Source organism: Amphimedon queenslandica, unplaced genomic scaffold (genome assembly GCF_000090795.2).
Source record: "Amphimedon queenslandica unplaced genomic scaffold, v1.1 AMPQUscaffold_13481, whole genome shotgun sequence".
NCBI lineage: Eukaryota > Metazoa > Porifera > Demospongiae > Haplosclerida > Niphatidae > Amphimedon > Amphimedon queenslandica.
In genome coordinates, this window is record NW_003546283.1 from 180,237 (window position 1) to 199,905 (window position 19,669).

General features: G+C 34.4%; 2 protein-coding genes across 3 annotated transcripts in view; one reads left to right on the forward strand and one right to left on the reverse strand.

Annotated features, from left to right (window-relative positions):
• Nucleotides 1-11,458, reverse strand: part of LOC105312012 (FYVE, RhoGEF and PH domain-containing protein 6-like) — a 13,010-nt gene extending 1,552 nt beyond the window's left edge. The window contains exons 1-15 of the mRNA XM_019994172.1: nucleotides 10,316-11,458; nucleotides 9,665-9,726; nucleotides 9,430-9,612; nucleotides 9,272-9,326; nucleotides 9,093-9,194; nucleotides 8,573-8,657; nucleotides 8,342-8,392; nucleotides 7,885-7,943; nucleotides 2,894-2,968; nucleotides 2,297-2,365; nucleotides 1,956-2,119; nucleotides 1,523-1,613; nucleotides 697-837; nucleotides 417-519; nucleotides 55-140 (exon numbers count right to left, since the gene is read on the reverse strand). Coding sequence (XP_019849731.1) covers nucleotides 55-140; nucleotides 417-519; nucleotides 697-837; nucleotides 1,523-1,613; nucleotides 1,956-2,119; nucleotides 2,297-2,365; nucleotides 2,894-2,968; nucleotides 7,885-7,943; nucleotides 8,342-8,392; nucleotides 8,573-8,657; nucleotides 9,093-9,194; nucleotides 9,272-9,326; nucleotides 9,430-9,612; nucleotides 9,665-9,726; nucleotides 10,316-11,440 — 2,451 coding nt within the window. The 5' untranslated portion in view covers nucleotides 11,441-11,458. The remainder of the gene's footprint in view (nucleotides 1-54; nucleotides 141-416; nucleotides 520-696; nucleotides 838-1,522; nucleotides 1,614-1,955; nucleotides 2,120-2,296; nucleotides 2,366-2,893; nucleotides 2,969-7,884; nucleotides 7,944-8,341; nucleotides 8,393-8,572; nucleotides 8,658-9,092; nucleotides 9,195-9,271; nucleotides 9,327-9,429; nucleotides 9,613-9,664; nucleotides 9,727-10,315) is intronic.
• Nucleotides 11,459-11,544: 86 nt separating this feature from the next.
• LOC105312013 (exportin-5-like) lies at nucleotides 11,545-19,625 on the forward strand. Of its 2 annotated transcripts, none has more exons than XM_019994170.1 (30): nucleotides 11,545-11,733; nucleotides 11,892-12,013; nucleotides 12,765-12,837; nucleotides 12,960-13,094; nucleotides 13,297-13,461; nucleotides 13,554-13,831; nucleotides 13,882-13,987; nucleotides 14,278-14,358; nucleotides 14,403-14,528; nucleotides 14,587-14,677; nucleotides 14,726-14,973; nucleotides 15,018-15,176; nucleotides 15,229-15,276; nucleotides 15,326-15,415; nucleotides 15,471-15,661; nucleotides 15,718-15,871; nucleotides 16,127-16,218; nucleotides 16,264-16,364; nucleotides 16,416-16,494; nucleotides 16,631-16,767; nucleotides 17,811-17,908; nucleotides 17,970-18,022; nucleotides 18,169-18,257; nucleotides 18,522-18,673; nucleotides 18,725-18,829; nucleotides 18,878-18,937; nucleotides 18,993-19,070; nucleotides 19,136-19,204; nucleotides 19,250-19,351; nucleotides 19,431-19,625. In XM_019994170.1, the coding sequence occupies exons 1-30, from the start codon at nucleotides 11,557-11,559 to the stop codon at nucleotides 19,575-19,577; spliced, it is 3,606 nt and encodes a 1,201-aa protein (XP_019849729.1). In that variant the 5' UTR covers nucleotides 11,545-11,556; the 3' UTR covers nucleotides 19,578-19,625. The 2 variants fall into 2 exon arrangements, with proteins under 2 accessions (XP_019849729.1, XP_019849730.1); XM_019994171.1 differs by having other exon boundaries at nucleotides 15,229-15,270.
• The last annotated feature ends 44 nt before the right edge of the window (nucleotides 19,626-19,669 follow it).

A 19,669-nucleotide genomic window follows, 5' to 3' on the forward strand; every position in this document is an offset into this window, starting at 1 on the left:
GAGTAAACACTGCTGCTGACCATGTTAGCATTATGAATGATGCGTGAAACTCACTATTAAGACTGATGGAATATTAGGGCGGGATAACTCAGCAGGTGATTGGACATCACCATCAATCTCATCTCCTCCTCCTTGAGAAGCTAATGAAATAAAACAAGTTAATAAATACTGTGCGTATTATAAGCTACAAAGAACATGCATGCACATATTAAGGTCTAATAGTATTATCAAAAGTAGATCTACTCTTACATGTACATGTACATGTACATGTACGTGTACATGTACATGTAGATGCACATGTAGATTTTGTGTTTGTGTATCTTTGGATGAACAAACTGTTTTTGTTTCATTATAAGCTAGTCTGCGTTATTGTACACAGAAGCACGCTCTGTTTATAGGCTCAGAGCCAAACTCACAGTGCTGCCTCTTTTGATGATGATTACAAACAGAGCAGATCCGCTCTTCTTTGTTCATGTAAGCAAGGTAAGCTTTGTATGGAGAGCAGTTACCACACACAACCTGAGGATAAGAAATAATAATTATAATGAAATTGGAGACAATACATGAATGGAAAAAAGAGAAAGAGAATTAAATAAAAAGAAAAAACAAGAGCTAGAAATAACAAGAAAGAACAGGAGTAGAAAATTTGCCATGAGAAAGAATGTATAGTAACAAATAACTATTGTATATACTCACTCTGCCACAAGCCCGGCAATGGTGTCTTCTAAATGTGAATGTGAACTCCTTGGAGCATATCTGACACATGCTGACACTTTGATCAGGTACCAGTATGGGGGCAGAGCTACCAAAACCTGACCGATCGAGTGTCAACAATTGCTACAAGGAAAGTAGTGATAAAAAGAGAGAGTGCATGGTTAACACTACAGTGATCAGGTGGTCATTCATTTACTGATTAATTACTATACAAGGCATCGCTGAGGGAATATTGTTGATACAATGGGACGGAGAGAAATCTCTAATGTTATTAAAATACCTGTGTGTGCTTTGGCTATTTGCGATGAGATAATCTGCCAGCCATGACAAAGGTACATTGTATATTGTTATTGGTATGTCAATAAATAATAAACAGGTTCGCTTCATACAACAACAGATATAGAAAGTATTATTGCAGTTCATCAGTGGGTCAAACTGAATGATAACAACGATATGACTAGAATTCAATTTTAAGAAACCAGATATAGCAATCGACAGTTAGGATAAAGCATAAAATCTTGGTAAACAACAAAAGATATTTGGGGTTATGATCACTAACTGTAGTACTAGAATAGCCCATTAAACTTTGATCTTTACAATAGAACAAGCCCAACATTCCAACTAAAGGAGGGAGCTAACTAATAAGGCACACATGTGTACTACACTCCCCCTACAATTTAAAAAATTCGTAAAAAGTCCAATTTCATCGGAATCAGCTCAAACATGCTACACAACAGTAGGCCTACATGTACATGCAAACACATGACACGTGCTGTGTACATGCACACAGGTCAACAAAATGACATACTTCTCCTCTTTTTAAGGATTTCATCTTTTCTTTATCATTCCTAATAGCCCCTGCCAGGGTGGTCATCCATTCAACCATTTCCTCTTCTGACCTAAACAAGCATAATAATGATAGAGCCAGTATAATAGTGATGCTAAATGAGTAATTGTAACTAAAGATAGTACAATTACAGTAGCGTTCAGGACCAAAACTACATGTACACGTACATATGTCATGTGGTCAAATGAAAACAAGGCATGCATATAAGGAATATGTATAATTAGGCTGGTTAAGGATAATTATGTACCAGTCTAACTGGCATTCATTGATTTCAATAGCCATGGCAACAGACCTACTTGTGGGCAAACTATACCTCAAGCATAACCTAGCTTTCATGTGTTGTAGGTGCTTTACAAATTTTATGAGAACTCGTCTTTAATGTACATACACATACCTTGCAGAGAGAATGAATGATCTATTGGTACTGAGTAGCTCAAAGGAGAAAGGGACAAGAGAGACTTTGGGTATTTCTACTCTTACAGAACAGAGTTTCATCTCGTTCTTGAATTTGTATGTTGACGGGCCGGTTGGTTCAGTGTGCAACAATATGTCTGAGAACTGGAAGTAAATGGAAAGGAAAAGATAAATGCAATGGAATTATAATATAATAGGAATAAAGAATAAAGAGGAATAAAGGATAAAAACTATAAGAATAGGTGTGAGCAAATGAGAAAAGGTGGAATAACAGTATAAGAAGGAAAAGCACAAGTATTTTTGTTGCATAAAATTTCTAACCAAAAAAAACATCCGTGGGGTTTGAGCCTTTCTTGACGACTTCTGGAGCATCCCTTTCTTAATGAATCTCTAAATGACACGGCAGATTTCAAAGGATGTTATATTCATTGTCAGGACAATAAAGTAGCAATAAATATATTTATGGCAATATGCTCAGCAGAAAACATGATCTGAAAGGTCATACTAGCACAATAAAGTACATGTACTAAGTATGACCACTGACCTTTCACTGTGCCATAATTGATCATGCAAAATTTGGAAACTATACAAAGCTACAATTTGATCAACCACCCAAAATATTACGAAATGACATGTACACATGTACATGGACATAAATTCACACACACATAATGACATACTGTATATGGTATATAACACATGAACATGTACTACATACATGTACATGATACAATGTAAACATGTCCTAGCTGGTGTGGTCTAGTGAATATACTCACCACAAAACATAGATTGTGCAATCAATGAACAATAAAATTCATACAATCAACTAATACAACAGCCCATATTGGGATGGACTCTCATTCCAAGATGATTACACCAAACACAATAACTACATGTACCGTAATATGATATACTTACTCTGTGAGCCAATAGCAGAGTCCCTTCATAATCTGTAATGGTTCTTTCTATTGCGAGGATTTCGTTTGAGTTTTCCTAAAAATATAAAATAAAAAGCAATAGAGGTGATATTAATAAAAATCATACGTGGATTGTATAATTATATGGATAGTAGGTAGAGTAGATAGAGCGTATGATTCCCAAGAAAGGAAATAGCATAAACTACATTGTACTACTAGAGAAGCTGGCTTCGATAGCAAAGAAATTAATAATAAATTTCTTAAATGATTGCTTTAACGCCACCAAAAGTACAAAATGATAAAGGCATACTCTTAATTGGGAATAATTCTTTTAAAGGACTGAGAAGCCAGGTGTGCCTGACCCAGTCCCATTAGTGTTGCTTTATAGTGGAGACAGACAACCCTTATAGTGGTCATGTTGGATTATATCAGACACTCTCTGACAGACAGAGTGGCACCTTCACACATAATACAATGTACCACCACCACTTAGGCTAATATCAACAGATACAATATGACTGTATGCAAGGAGAACTAATGAAGCAATTGGTAGACACCAACATCACTCAGACAATAGATATATCATACTATTATTATTATTATTATTATTATACACATGCTAACAAATAAGGATTTCGTTTCGTACAAAGTTATGCTTCAAGTCATCAGGGAATAGACCAGGACTGTTAATTATTATACGACACATTCTCCTGAGCATTAATCACGAGACAACAAGCAGCTAGTCACACTAGAGAGATATGACATTTTAACAAGACGTGTGATGACCACATGCTGCATGTATTTCTTTGACGCAGGACGCAATAATCAAATATCACAAGAGCACAGACCAACTGTCTACACAAGTATAATAGAAAAAATATATAGCCAGGGGATTTCTTGGCAAAATTTAAAGTACCTTGGGCCAAATTTTACCAAAATTGAAAAAAAAGAGAATTCTTCATTTTTATATTTTTTCTGATGCATATAAAAATTCTTACGTAGTGTAAAAGTTTGAGCTGATTCCGATCAAAATTGGATTTTTAAAGAATTTCTAAAGTTGCTCCAAATGTCATAATGTACGATACTATTATTACAGTGCATGAATACAAGTACATAAGTACATGTATAACTACATACAATGAGACCTGCCACACGTAAGTTACAGATGAACAAAGGAATGTCACTATCTATATTATGGCGAGTAATTTATATTCAGGTAGTGTCACATGTCATTGACTAAGTTAGATCAGCCTTGAAGTATTAGGTGAGCTTTAGGGTGCGTCTTTACTCCACACGTACATTCCAAGACTATGAAAACACCATGACTCAGCTAGCAGAGGCATATAATGAGATTTGTTAATAAAGATTGTATCAAGAGAGCGATTGGAAGGGATTGCTGGAGGGTGCTTGATTAACAAAGTGTCTATGACTCATGCATATATACATGTCGGCTATTGTAACTTTGTTATAATAATAGAAGACTTTAAAATTATGTTTATGTTCATGATGATGTTATAAAGCTTCCAAAACCACTTAAAAGAGAGTTACCTGTACAAGGGGATTTTTACATCTGTGACTGGAGTACAAGTACATGTACATGTATTATGATTTATCAGAGTGACATCACAGTCAGGAGCTCAGCTACATGTTTATATTTAATAATAATGAGGCAACCATACGTATAATAATAAATCATTTTTCGAAATTTTAGAATAACTTTCATAGTCGGCACAAGTGCAAAACACCTGCTGTTATTGCAATAGTACGCAATGAATAGGCTTGGATGGATTATCTCAAATAAAACAATCATTAGTAGAAACTTCATTTCACGTGTCCTAAGATAGTTGGCATGTGGATCCACCAGTAAAGAATTTTACATGTAGGATGGGATGTTTAATGGCAATATTATGATGAGAAGTAGTGGGGGAGGGAGAGAGGGGGGAAGGGAGAGAGGGGGAGAGAGACAGGAAAGAGTAAACAGGAGATGAGACGATGAATAAGTTAAAGAATAAAATGAGGAAATGTAAATTTAAGGAAGTAGATAATAATTTCAATTAAAATACGCCGAAAGAAAACAAAGCAAAAACAATAATAAATTTATTCACGGGCTGAATGAGTAACAGTAAAAAATTTAATGAATAATAATGAATCAGAAACACCATAATACATGTACATATGACCATTGCCCACTGTAACATTCTTATAAATACACTAAGACATCAATTGTGAGCTGTTGAGACACCAAAGTGACTATACACATACAGTTTGTGCATGATCAGGTATAGCACGTGTGTTTCATGTGAAATATGAATAAAGACAATGAGATTATAATATTCACGAGTACAGACATATTAATAATACAGATTGATGTATACAACGTACATATTATGGATGCTACCAAATAAAGCTAAATTATTAATAAATCTTTTACAAGCCATTTCTATCTTTGTCTTCTCGGAAAGATATAGCTTGGTCAAGCAGGGAGGAAACAAGATAACATGATTTCATAATGAAACATTGATGGAGTAAAACTACATGCACTAATCTCAATGTACCGATATGATTCAATACCAATATAACGTGTACTGGAGGAAAGGAGGATAAACTATCACTATGTACTACCTTTAGTATCAACAATTATTATAATTCTTTAATTTGGAAAAGTACTACTGTATATTTAAAATTTTTAAATCTAGACTAAAATTTTAAGTAAGTATAGATGTACATGTATATACATATGAAAAAAATTAATTGAAAAAATCATAATAAATTAATTAAAAATGTTACAGAGTGCTGTAGAGGTTGGTACTAATATAAAGGTATTGATTAATGTTGCACAACATCCATTTAACAGTACAGACTTACATCCTGGCTAAGAGGTGACATCACTGACCTATTCACTACTTATCATATTAATCGGATAGCAATCATCAATAAAGAAACAGACGATCTGGTATATCACCGGATGGTGTCACTGCCATTCAGTTATAATGATCACATCAACTGAATGCAATTATGATGACATTTTGTTTACTGAGAATTTCCCTTACTTTCTCCTATGCTTAAAAATTGCACATGATATACATGTACTGTACATGTATAGATGTGAATATAAAGTGAACAAACATACCGGTAATCATAAACACAAACAATTTTGGCGTTAATTTTTGTGTCGTGTGGATATACTATGGGAGCTAGGTTTACTCCTCTTCACCGTGGTGATATTCACAGAGCAAATGTAGCAAGGGAAAACAAAATGCCCATGTGAAATAAAATACACACACTATCTATGATATAATGGAAAAGTTATTGGTCTCACCCACACCTTGTGTAGGCAAGGAGGACTTATAGGTGTCACACTGTCTCTCTGTCTAATGTCATATTGATTCTCTTAAAGCAATGATGTGCACTGTTAGAGCAACTTTAAAAGTTTGTAAAAAATCCAAATTTGATCAGAATCAGCTCAAACTTTCTACACAACATAAGTACATGTATATGTATCAGAAAATATTATAAAAATGGAGAATTCTCTCCTTTTCATTTTTGACAAAATTTGACCAAAATCCCTGTACTATAGTACAGGGACTTTGGGCCGATTTTGGAGTAACTTTAAAAATTCATAAAAAATCTAAATTTGATCTGAAATCAGCTCAAACTTTCATAAGAACATGTACAAAGCTATTAATTGATTGCACTAAAAATGCTACAGTCTATGACTATTGAATTAATGTGTGTGTGTGTGTGTTAAATTGAATGACAACTATTTTACTATAGATACAGTTAGTTGATGCTATCAAATGTAATATTGTACCAATATTCAAAGTGAGGGTTCATGACCTATACCAACAATGCAGTGGAGTAAAGTGTAGGAGTGTCAGTTCATATTATAATAATATAATAACACACAACTGAGTCACATAAACAGACCATGAGCTGAATAAGCAGTGAAGCTACATTGTACCTGCATACTGGCAATATTAGTAATATAATAGCAGTAATAATAGCAGTATTAATAGGACTAATAATAGGAGTAATGTAGGTGTAAAGTGTAGGAGTGTGAGAGGGTACAGTTCATATTATAAGATGAACACACTACAGACTATGAACTGAATGAGCAGTGAAGCTACACTAACAGTAGTAGTATTGGACACACACAAAGCATTAACACTTAAAAAAGAATAATGCAAAAAAATTTTAGTAAAATTAAAATTATTCCACATGTTTCATAATGAATATTTATAAAACTATTGCTAATATAAATTATAAAAATAAACAACAGTGGAAGAGTTGATGAAAATGAGTAAACAGCCTATTAAGAGCCTTCACAAGCGAGAACAAACATTACAAGATAATAGAGTAACCCTTATAAGGATCATGAAGACATAACTAATGAACAGCTGGAATCATATAACAAATATTTATATCATAATTATTTATATAGACATACAAAGTCACAATAACATTATCACCATCTTTACATGTTAAGTTGCATAACTGCCACCCACTAAACTCATTCATTGATCAAAGGGAATTAGTTAATTTTGGAACTGACTATATCACACAGTCTAGCCTTTGTGTGTGTATATTTTATTTTCAAAATACAAACAACAATCACAAACGTGAAGCATATGGTGCATACGATCTACCAAATAATCAGTTTGTGGGTAATTATTTTAGATACAAAGCAAACAGTACACAAAGCACATATCAATCGCTACACAGACAGATAGGACACTACTACAACTGGAGCTATGTACATATACAGTAACCACTCACTCACAACCAGTGTCACTATAATTCACAATTGCTGATAAAAAAATTAGAGTAACATTCTTTAACATTGTGAAGACTGTGCCTTTGTTCATATACCGTATAAGGAAGGCAGTATAAACAATGTCACAATACTACATATACAATACATGTGTATACTACTATAAACTGTAAATACACGTGTATCAATTATCCTACTATCAGTATTATAGTTATACCTACCAATTCCTTGATCCTGTTGTTAGTTCTATCTGCAGCTTCACCAATAATCTCAAGAGCCTCTATACAACAAAACAGTAGAGCACATAATGCTAATAGCAAGTAATAGGGAATTAACTATAGACACTATAACATAAGTGGGATAATATTTACTCAGTGCATGCCATACTAATTAAATGAGAAAACACATTGATTGAATTTTATCAGGATAATGAGACAAAACAATTAGGGTAGAACATGATCAAAAAACTGAATAACTAATATTATATCAATAGTGATAATGAATAGGCTTTTTGCTGCAATCATGCTAATAGCAAATATTGGATGGACTTCAACAGCACTAATTGCTGCTCTTGAAGCTAGTCCAATAATTAATTTGTTGCTTTTAAAGTTCATTCAATATTTACTAAAACCAATAGGATATGATAGATGGAGATGAACACTGCATGTTATTACATACTTGTTGCTGATGATCGTTCTTCTGAATCATCTGGTAAATTCTTTAAATAAGCTACAAAATGTAATCAAGATGAAAAAACAAAGATAGAAAAAAGGAAGAAGAAAGGAAAGGTAATAATATATGAAAATGCTTTCACTCTCTCTCTCTCTCTCTCTCTCTCTCTCTCTCTCCTTTCTTAGTGTTTTAGTAATAAAGTAAAATATTATACAGAATAAAGAAAGGAATAGAGACCTTCTAGCAGTAGCTTGTATCTTGGTATTCTTTGAATTGGCTCCAACATGTAATGAGCAACGCCTAAACCGGTCCCAAGATTTCTCTAATCAACAAAACGAAAACAAATGTCATTTCCCAATAAATTAAAAAACAAAAACACACAAAGCATAATTGTACAACATTAGAACACATGCCGACACAGCATGAGAGCTCTGTAGCAGAATGATTCAATGAAAGCTGTTGCTTTATACAAACAAAATGGGGACAGACACTTCCATAGCAATGCCATTGACACAAAATGAAGCAATAACTAAAAGGTATTAGTAGATGTTGACACAAGTCTATCAGCGATTTATCATTCTTCAACCTTATGTTGACAGATTACTTGACCCTTTGTAAATAATGTATCTGAACATACTAACCATCAACACTAATAATCTATGTGCATATAATGCAAGAAACACATACAGTATAGGCTCTTTATTACTTAAAATGCATTAAAATTAAAATTTAGTAATACTTGTTCATTAAAACTCACTTCAAATTCTTTTACAACTACATCAAGCTTCTTTTCTTTTGCCATAGTTACAGTGAGTTTCTTCATAGCATCTTCAAAACCAGCAGTATACATCGAATACAGCTACATGTCATTGTTAAAAAATACATCAATTATTGTTTATAATTAACAAAGATGGCATTCGTTGTTATAAATTCTACCTTTAGAAATGGAGCGATTGAACTAATAACATCACAAATCTGCTCATTTTCTGCCCTGAAAGTGTAGATTTGATAAGAATAAACTGATTAGTATCAAGTAAAAACATAGATTACACACATCTATTGCAAGTGCGTGTGTATTTAACTGATAGTCTAACCAGTTATCCATTCTATTTTCTATATCATCCAGCAGCTGCTTATTTAGATTATATATCTCTCCAATGTTAAGGAAAATAATATTAATTGTGCTGTCAGGGACCACGGGCTTCGAAGATTTGACATTTATAGACTGTATTGCTTGACGAAAGTCTTGTGCGATGATTTTTATGCGACCAACATATCTAAAATGTAGCAAAGATAGTTTAAACGAAAAGAATTGAAATGATTTCTAACGTTTTTTCTGTTTCCAAAAGCTCCAAAGCAATTTGTTTTCTTTTCTCGCGTGCTTTATTTCTCTAAAAAAATAATAAGTAAAGTATTGTGAATATATAGTAAGTAAGATATAAAATGAGAGAAAGAAGAAAGAGAGAGGGGGGGGACAAAAAGAGAGTTAAGTAAATAAAACAAGACAAGAAAAGAGAGAGAGAGAGAGAGGGGAGAGACAAAAAAAAGAAAGAAATATTTGTGTGACAAGGTGTTCCCTGCCCATACCATACAAACTGCCAGCAATGTGTGAGACAACACCATAACTGTCTCTAAAGACATACACACACTAATCTTATAATGCCGATTCTGTCACACATGTCAGGCTAATGGACTATTATTGTCACTTAACATTGCTGACAATTGTTGGATACCATTAAATACACAGAAGCTGATTCAGGAAGCCACCACCACCCTAATGATCATCAAGAAGAGCCACGTATCTACCCATGGATAGCAATCAATACTTGTAGCTCACAAAAGTAAATAAATGCCACACAGCAAAAAAAGCACCAACAGAGTCAAACAAACATTATTAGAATAGTTATAAGTATCATGAACACTTGTACACTACAGTACATGTACAAGATGGAGTACATGAATTTGTACTAGCTAGCATACCTTAGCAGTGTCCCATTTCTCTCTCATTTCTTCCATTCCTTCTTGGTACCCAGAATCAACTGCCCCTCTCTTCGCATTAGCACCCACCACTTCATCCGTGGTAGTAGTTGTCGCTGCTGATTGTACATGGATAGGAGTGTCATCATCATCGCTGATAAATACAGGAGGTATTGGTCCCGTTGGACTAGTTGGTATGACCTGTTCTTCTCCGCTACTGCTAAAGTCTTTTTCGCTTGAATTAACTATTACGATAGGCGTACTGTCAGATGAGTCCTCTAGATTAGACTTAACATCATCATCAGTTGGTACAATGGTTGGGATAGTATCTGGACTTGATGATTGTCTGACTGGTGGAACGCTGCCTGAACTCTCAGTACTTTTAGATAAAGAACTATCAGTACTCTTAGATAAAGACGGCTCTGGAAATGTGACGGGTACGACTGGAGGTTTTTTAGCCACGGCGGGTTTTGGAAGGATTTTCGGTTTAGGAGCAATAGCTGGCTTCGTCATGTTTTCTGTAGATTTGTACACTGAAGCTGGCTTGGGAGCTAATTTTGGTTTAACTCTTGGAGATGAGGTGGGCGAAGACTCACTTTGCTTAGACATAATCATAGGAAGAGGAGCAGACCGACCTTTTGCTTCTCTTTCCTTTGCTGAACTAGATCTAGCTCGTAATGGCGATGTCTCTTCAGTTGGTGTGGCATGAGATTCAGTGCTTTGAGTCAATGGTGAAGAGGTGGCTGAAGAAGATGGTGAAGATGACGAAGCCGTTGCTCTACTCTTAAATGCATCGGCTAGTGCTGAGACTGTGGCTGGATCTGGTTTCAACTTGTCACTGGATTCCTCCATTGACTTGGTTTTTGTTGTCAATCCAGGTCCTTTCTTAGTGTCTATGTTACTCTTTCTATTTTCACTTGGACTGCTAATGACTTTACCAATCTGTTTCAACTGCTTCTTTGGTATGACGCCTGGAGACATCTTAGCATCTTGTTTGGGGTCTTGTCTGCCATATCTCTTGGCTCTTTCAGGCGTAGAGCTAGGGTTTGTAGACCTGGGAGCATTGGGCTCGTTGTCACCTGTAGTGGAGAGGCGCTCGAACTGCAGCTTCAAGTTACTGACTGCCATATCCACCAATGCAAGGCCTCTGAGATGATGATGATATGTGAGTGTTTCTATGCTCTGGCCCAGGGAAAACGCTCGTCAAAGAAGTGAAGAACGGAAGAAAGCACTCCTCCTTGTTGATGTTCCCTCCTTCGGCTCCTCCTATGCAGCTGATTGCAGCAATGATGGCGGCTGATGAATGGCCTCATGCTCCTGTTGGAGGGGACGTTTCCACGCACTCTCAGTCCATTTTCTTGACTTATACACGTATACTAGATCCACTTACATCTCCTCAAGAGAGAACTGAGCATCAAAAGGTAAATGCAACGACTCCATCGTTCAGTGCTAGATAGAAGCTACACGTGTATGTACGTCATGTATGAGGATTGAGGAGATCATGGCGTTGATAGCAATGATAATGCCTCTGCAAAAAGCTGATTAACAAAAAGTGTGTATATTTTATTTCATTAAATAGGTTATGGAAGACTTTCGTAACGAGAGTCCATTGTGCATACAGTGTGGCCTGTGGCTTGCTGAGCAATATGGAGAATATCTCGGAATACATTTAGGGCTTCAACTCATCGAGCATTTTGTGAGGTGTGTAGGGTAGCTGGCATAACTCAAATTCCTGTTTGATATATGACACTGGAATGCTATTTGTGTTAATTTGGCACTCTATCTAATGGCCACTCCTGTGTGCTCATTAATTCTCAAAGAGAAGTCTTGGTGCTGTAAATTTGTAAATTTCTATTTAACTGCAAAGTGTTAAGTAATTGTTCAGCTTATTATTGATCATAATTAAAACAAGGCATACCATTCTTGCTGATAAAAATGATTATATAAATAAATGAAGTGTACATTAATTGTCTAGAGAAGGTTATGATATGGGAATTGTTGTCAGTGTGTTTATTTTTAGAATATTCACATGCATTGTGGACTATATGCCATTGATCATTATTGATCATATTTACTTGGTGATAATGCCATTGATCATTATTGATCATATTTACTTGGTGATAATGCCATTGATCATTATTGATCATATTTACTTGGTGATAATGCCATTGATCATTATTGATCATATTTACTTGGTGATAATGCCATTGATCATTATTGATCATATTTACTGGAGGATAATGCCATTGATCATTATACTTATCATATTTACTTGGTGATAATGCCATTGATCATTATACTGATCATATTTACTTGAGGATAATGCCATTGATCATTATACTGATCATATTTACTTGGGGATAATGCCATTGATCATAATATACTGATCATATTTACTTGGGACAATAGTGTTGATCATAATAATTATATTGATCATGTATATACTTCATAGGCTTAGGTGGGGTTCACTTTCTACTGATGAACAGTTGAAATTGAGAGAGGAACTTATGCTGTACATAAATAAGGTTAATAGTTTTTATTCACTATAATAGTATTCAAAATGTGATTTTGAATACTATTATAGTGAATAAAAACTATCATACTCATGTAATTTATTGTCATTATTTTAATATTAATTTTGCTTTAGGTTGGATCAAGTGATATTACTCTACCAGGATATTTAAAGGAAGGAATGGCTCGTGTAATTGTTGAGTTGTTAAAGAAGATGTGGCCAAACGAATGGTCCAATTTTTCTGCTGATGTCTTCTCAGTAGTAGCTAAGGTAAGGGAAGCATGGGGTAGCTGTACCTATGATTGAGCTTCAGCATTAGCATTGCTTTTAAAAACATTAATGGTATCAACATACACATGGCTGTTGAACTATGATTTTATTATAAGCTAGATTGAATTAATTATAAATTGATGACCGACTAAAATTTATAAAGTTTGATGAAGACGTTAGATACAAAAATTCTATCAAATAGGGTACCCAAGTTGAATTGATTTTACTAATCTTTCGTCGACTTGCAGAAGATTTGGTGTCGTATGATTCGGCTCTTTCTAATCAAAGAAAATCAGTGATGCTAGCAGCATTAAAAGAACCTGGGATAGTAACACCATTGTTTAATTTGGTAATAGCAGTATTGGAGGTAAGAGCAATAAAATGTATATTATTCTTCAATTTTTGTGTATAACTTGATATTTTTAGTAACAATTTCTTTTCTCTTAATAATAATGCTAGAAGCCAGACTTCATTAGTCTTCTTGAAGTTGCCGTTTCAACATTGACTACATTTTCCGATTGGGTCGACTGGAAGTTCCTAACTGTTAACAACTGTCGGATTGTTCTTCTCTTACTGTCTCTCTTACTCTCATCAAACGAGCATAGACTTATACTCTGTGACTGTTTGACTGGAATATTCTCAAGGAAAGGAGCTTTAAAGACCTCACGAGTTCACAGGGAGCTTTTACTGCAGGTTATATCCAGTGATGTCCTGAGCCAGCTTCAGCTATGCATTAAGTATAGTCCTATAGTATTTGTATTGTTGCTATGATTAATGGTTATCATAGCACTGCCTGTGAAGGAAGCATGACTGACAATGAAGAGTATGTTTTCCTTAAGAAGTTATGTCACATGATGGTTCAGTTTGGTGTTTGTCAACTCCTTCCTCTTTGGGTATGTTAAGTTGGACATTTATGGTAACACTATAGCTGTATTCTTTGAGTTAAGCCTACATGTATCATGTATGTAACTTGATAAATGTCTGAATAAACTGCAACTGTTTTGTCCTAATATGTATTCTCGTGGTGCATTGTTAATTTGTGGTAGTAAATTCCCACAAAATATACTAATGTTATTTTGGTTGTGCTATTGAGTTGTACTCCAAAGCAGTCAATGATTGAGTTATTGTCAGTTTGTTAGTCTTTATAGACTGCGTGTAATTTTAATGGAATTGTTTTGTATAGGAGTCAACTGGGTTTACTCCCCCAGAACACTTACAGCAATATCTTAACATAATGATTCTGGCCTTCTCTCACCCAAGTCTTGTTAGTTTGCCTTTATGACTGCTTCTTGTATATTCTCTTGTTAGCTCGTTAGCTCAATTTGTCTCGAGTTTTGGAATGCTGTGGTTCATCACCAGTTCTTCAAAGCACATCCAATCTTTTTGGACTTGCTACCTCAGCTAGTCAGCAGATTAAGAGATAAGCAGTTTAAGGTATGTACATGGACATTTATGTCTCATTTATTTCTTTGTCATCATATTATTATCATAGGTTGGTGACCCTACTCAACCACTTCATATCAGTAGTCATTATTCTGCTATTGATTTTGATGGGCCTGAGGAGTATAATATATACTTTTCAAGTGAGCAGCATTCTCAAGATTGTTGGCATAGCTCTCTTTGTCCTTTAGAATGCAAAAGTCTTGTCAATTGCTTGTTGACAGATATGGTCCAGTTCAATCCGTTGTTGTTCCAAAAGGAATGTGTTGATGCTGTTAGTCTCCTAGTGGCAGAGAGAGACTTTGAAGGGGTAGCAGGAGACCCTCCCTCCGAGGGAATCGGATCAAAAATGTCTCCGGCGTTTTTGAAATGGGATGCACTCATAAGTTTCATAGAATGTTGGGTACTCGGTCTTAATCAGAATGAAACTCTGTTGAAAGTACAGGACGTACGCTATGTATTAAACCTTATTATCATAAATAGGAAGCTGCTCCTTCTGGTGTAGCCATTATACAAATGCTTCTTTCCTTTACTCCTACTGATCCCACTGTTGCTTTCTCTCACCTGAAAGCATTGGATGGTGGACTACAACATTTTGTAAAGTTCAACCCTGAAGTATTGCTTCAGGGTTACTTAGAAAAAGTATGGCACTATATTTTAACGTTTTTCCCCAAATCTTTACCTTCATATATAGATATTAACATACGTGACTTTCCCTTCTACTGAACTCAATAAAGTTAGGGTATTTCCCTATCATGTTCTCTCACACTGTTAATATTCCTTACTTGTAGCTTGCTTTGACTCGCGAACAGAAACAAACAAGATTGAATGCTTTGTATTGTCTAATTAATATTGTCAAACTGTACGCTAAGTCATTACAAGTAAGAATTAATATTTTTTACCTATCATTTTGGTATTTCCATTATCCACACACAGCCAGCAACCCAGCAGTTATTAGATCACTTTATTGCTCTTGTCTCCTCTGATTTGCTTTTATATTCTGAGAAGTGCATGTTCATTGAAGTTTTTGTGATGTTAAATCACTTCCGAAGCTCTGATGAACAAGATGCACTTTTGACGCATTTACTAAGTGAAATTGATGCCCTAGTCAATGGTGGTTTAAAAAGGCAAGGAATATGATACTAATTATGATTATGGTGTTTTAAAATAATCGTTTTTGCAGTGTTGTGTCATCACTTGAGTCATTTATCAAGTATCTAGGTCTTGATAAAGATATAACAGACCTTACTTCAGATTTTGATGTTAAACGTGGTCAGCTATGCTATGTTGCTCACACTGTGATGGGTGTACTTCAAAGCTCTACTCCAAGAGTTAGAGTAAGTCATTAAACTCACATTCAGGTACATGTATGTACATATAAGTTATACACCTGAGGCAGAGGTTTCTATGGGATTTATTAACCAAGCAGTTATTTATAAATCTCCAATAAAGCAACCTGAATTTGTCAATTCAAACTCTATTTTTGAGGCCATAAAAGTCATCATGTGTATGTGTGTACATATTGTAATAGTGATAAGGATATACTCCATGATTCTTTATTATTATTATTGTAATTGAACTTCCTTCCTCAGAGACAATGTGGAGCTCCTGATGTTGAAGGAAATGCTACCTCGTATAGACACATTGTACCTCTTTTGATTGACTTTGTTCTTCCATTGATCAAGTATTACCATATCGTATTATATCAATGTTGCCATTGTGCATCTAGAGTCCTTCACCAGTTGTGGAGCGATAGTTCAAGAAGTTTTCTATCAGCATATTTTCAAGGTCTTCATTCACTACATCAGTATGATCGGGATGCTATACTAGGTAAGACTATTGATGTATGCTGTTATATATAATATCATGATTACTATTAAGGAATACACTGTTCCAGTAATAGGGAAGTCGATGAATTGAGTCGCATTCAGCTTCAGCTTATAATGGCCTATGATCAATGGTGATTGTTTGTTTATAATAATAGCATGCATTGTATTAGAGGCATGTGCATAATATGCCTAATGTCCTTCTGTTGTGTTCATAATGTCTGCTTCTTCTGGAGTCATAATAACAACTGAGTATTTGTATAATAATAGTGTAATGGCTACCGGCTATGCTTGGATAAACTATGGCCCTGAGTCTTTATCTCAGGTTGGAATAGTTGAAAGAATATTGAACATGGTTTTTGGACATTTGGAGGAAACTGCACAGATGAGAATAAAAGTTGTTATTCGTATCCTTTTGTGTTAATAATGTATTATATTATTCTAGCGATTGAGATTTTCTTGTTGTGAATATTGCCATTGCTGTGGTTTAGCTAGTAGATAGGTGTTACTCAAAAATTGGGCCAAAGTACAGGAACTTTGGCCAAATTTTACCAAAATTGAAAAGTAGAGAATTCTCAATTTTTATTACATTTTCTGATGCATATACATGTTCTTATGTTGTGTAAAAAGTTTGAGCTGATTCAGATCAAAATTGGAATTTTTACGAATTTTTAAAGTTACTCCAAAATCAAGTAAAAGTCCCAAATTTTGGCAAAAATGACAAGGAGAGAATTCTCCATTTTTATAACTTTATTTGATGCATATACATGTACTTATGTTGTGTAGAAAGTTTGAGCTGATTCCAATCAAAATTAGATTTTTTACGAATTTTTAAAGTTACTCCAAAATTGAGTAAAAGTCCCTGTACTATATAGTACAGGGTCCGAGGCCAAATTTTGGCAAAAATGACAAGGAGAGAATTCTCCATTTTTATAACTTTATTTGATGCATATACATGTACTTATGTTGTGTAGAAAGTTTGAGCTGATTCCGATCAAAATTAGATTTTTTACGAATTTTTAAAGTTACTCCAAAATTGAGTAAAAGTCCCTGTACTATATAGTACAGGGTCCGAGGCCAAATTTTGGCAAAAATGACAAGGAGAGAATTCTCCATTTTTATAACTTTATTTGATGCATATACATGTACTTATGTTGTGTAGAAAGTTTGAGCTAATTCCGATCAAAATTAGATTTTTTACGAATTTTTAAAGTTACTCCAAAATTGAGTAAAAGTCCCTGTACTATAGTACAGGGTCCGAGGCCAAATTTTGGCAAAAATGACAAGGAGAGAATTGTCCATTTTTATTACATTTTTAGATCCATATACATGCACTTATGTTATGTAGAAAGTTTGGGCTGATTCCGATCAAAATTAGATTTTTTACAAATTTTTAAAGTTGCACAAAATGCATTAAACATGTTTTTTTCTTAACTGATCTTTTGCTAAGGTAATCTTCTGATTCCAATGGTTAATAGTTGTTCCCCTGATCACTGGAGGCTCTCATTGGCTCCTGTTCTCTCTCGGTTTTGTTCGATTGCATTTAATGTGAGGACAAGTTATGTTCAATGACACATGATCAGTGTGCATCATTTATCTTCTTCCTCAGTCCCTCCAGAAAAACTGGTCAAGTATCCGAGAGCTAGCTGATAATGTGAATGAGTGAGTGGTGTGCAGCAGGAGATGCCAATACTCCACTCCTCCTCTTATGTTTTTATTTAATATACGCCTTAAACTTCTATTATGAATAATATTAATTTTTTATTTAAAAATGACTTGTTCAGTGTCTGTTTTTTTTTCATTTATAGAGAGACTGAAAATGGAGATAGTCTTTCTGACCAAGTGTTACTGCATCAGCTAACAGTTAATCTCTCAAAGCAATATATTCAACTGATAAGTATGTTATGTATACAGTATTGGCTATGATATTTTTTTGCCATGAATGTAAGTCATTCTCTGCCTAAAAAAGCCCATTATCAATTCTCAGAATTATGCTTAAGTTAAAGTAAAAGTACATGTAGTAAATCCCTGCTTAAGACTTTTTACATAATGCTTTTTTGCTCAAATTTCTGTTCCAAATTTTAGTTATAAGATTTCAATTTGATCATGTATTATGCCCAGTACTTAACATAGTATAAGCAGCACTAAAATTATGTATTAGGTAGTGTATGCTTGAAAAAAGATGTATCAGTAAAGGAAGGAGAAGACATAAATGAAGACATGCTTGATGACACTAGTGGTGCTAAAGATAGCAAAGAACAAAAGATGGTTGATACGATTTCAGACTTAGCCTTGTCACTGTTCACCTATGAAGTGATATGCTCTTAACTTTTATGAGTTTTATGTAGTTTTAACACGCTATAGGAGATGCGTAGGATATTACTCCTCTCAGTTTTTGTGCCTTTAACTTGGTTGGATGGTTATTGTGTAAGAAAAAGCATTAATATAGCAACTGCAATATTTGAAAAGGTAAAATCAATGTAAATTAGTCAGTGCTATATTACTTGAGTTGTGCAGATTCCTCCTGTTCAGTTTGGTGAATCATTCATTTATAAAATAATGGAGCAATTGTTATTAGTTAGTCCAAGATACAGATGACAGTTCAATTGTGCTTTTGTATGGTTAATTACAGGGGCTACAAACTCATGGAGAGGATGGTGGTCTTTCTGTGTCCCTTATAACTTTAACATTATTTATATATGAATCATCAGTTAGTTTACTATAACTTGTGTATAATGTCCATATTTGCAATGTACTGTATTTGACATGCTATAGGCTCATGTATTTCCAACTCTGTTTAATTTATTGGCATCTCTACCGGATTGCAGTCAAGATAAAGTTAAAGTAGTCATTATTATCTGCCATTTGTTGCTTTTAGTGTATTTTTAGTCTTTTAATGACTTCATTGCAAATAAAAAAGGAGGAATGCAAGCAAAGCAAATTAAGCGGAAAAAAGAAGAATTTAGAAAGCTTGTATCTGGAATTATTGGAGTAAGTATTGACTGGTAATGCTGGCACATTTCAAAATTTTAAGCATCAGTTTGTTCAAGTTTTTTTTTAATTTTACTAGAAACCAGTTGGTCAGTTACACAAGAACAATCCTGTTTTCATGGATTTGCCATCTTTTGCTGTCAAAAAAGATCAAAGATTAAGGAATCCATCTTCATATTCATATGACCTTTCCTCTTTATTTTGTTGTGATGATGATGTATCATAATATTTATTGAATTTTGTTGCAAAATTTAAAAAATATTGCACATTTTGACCATGTACTATAGTACAGGGACTTTGGTCCAATTTTAAGTAACT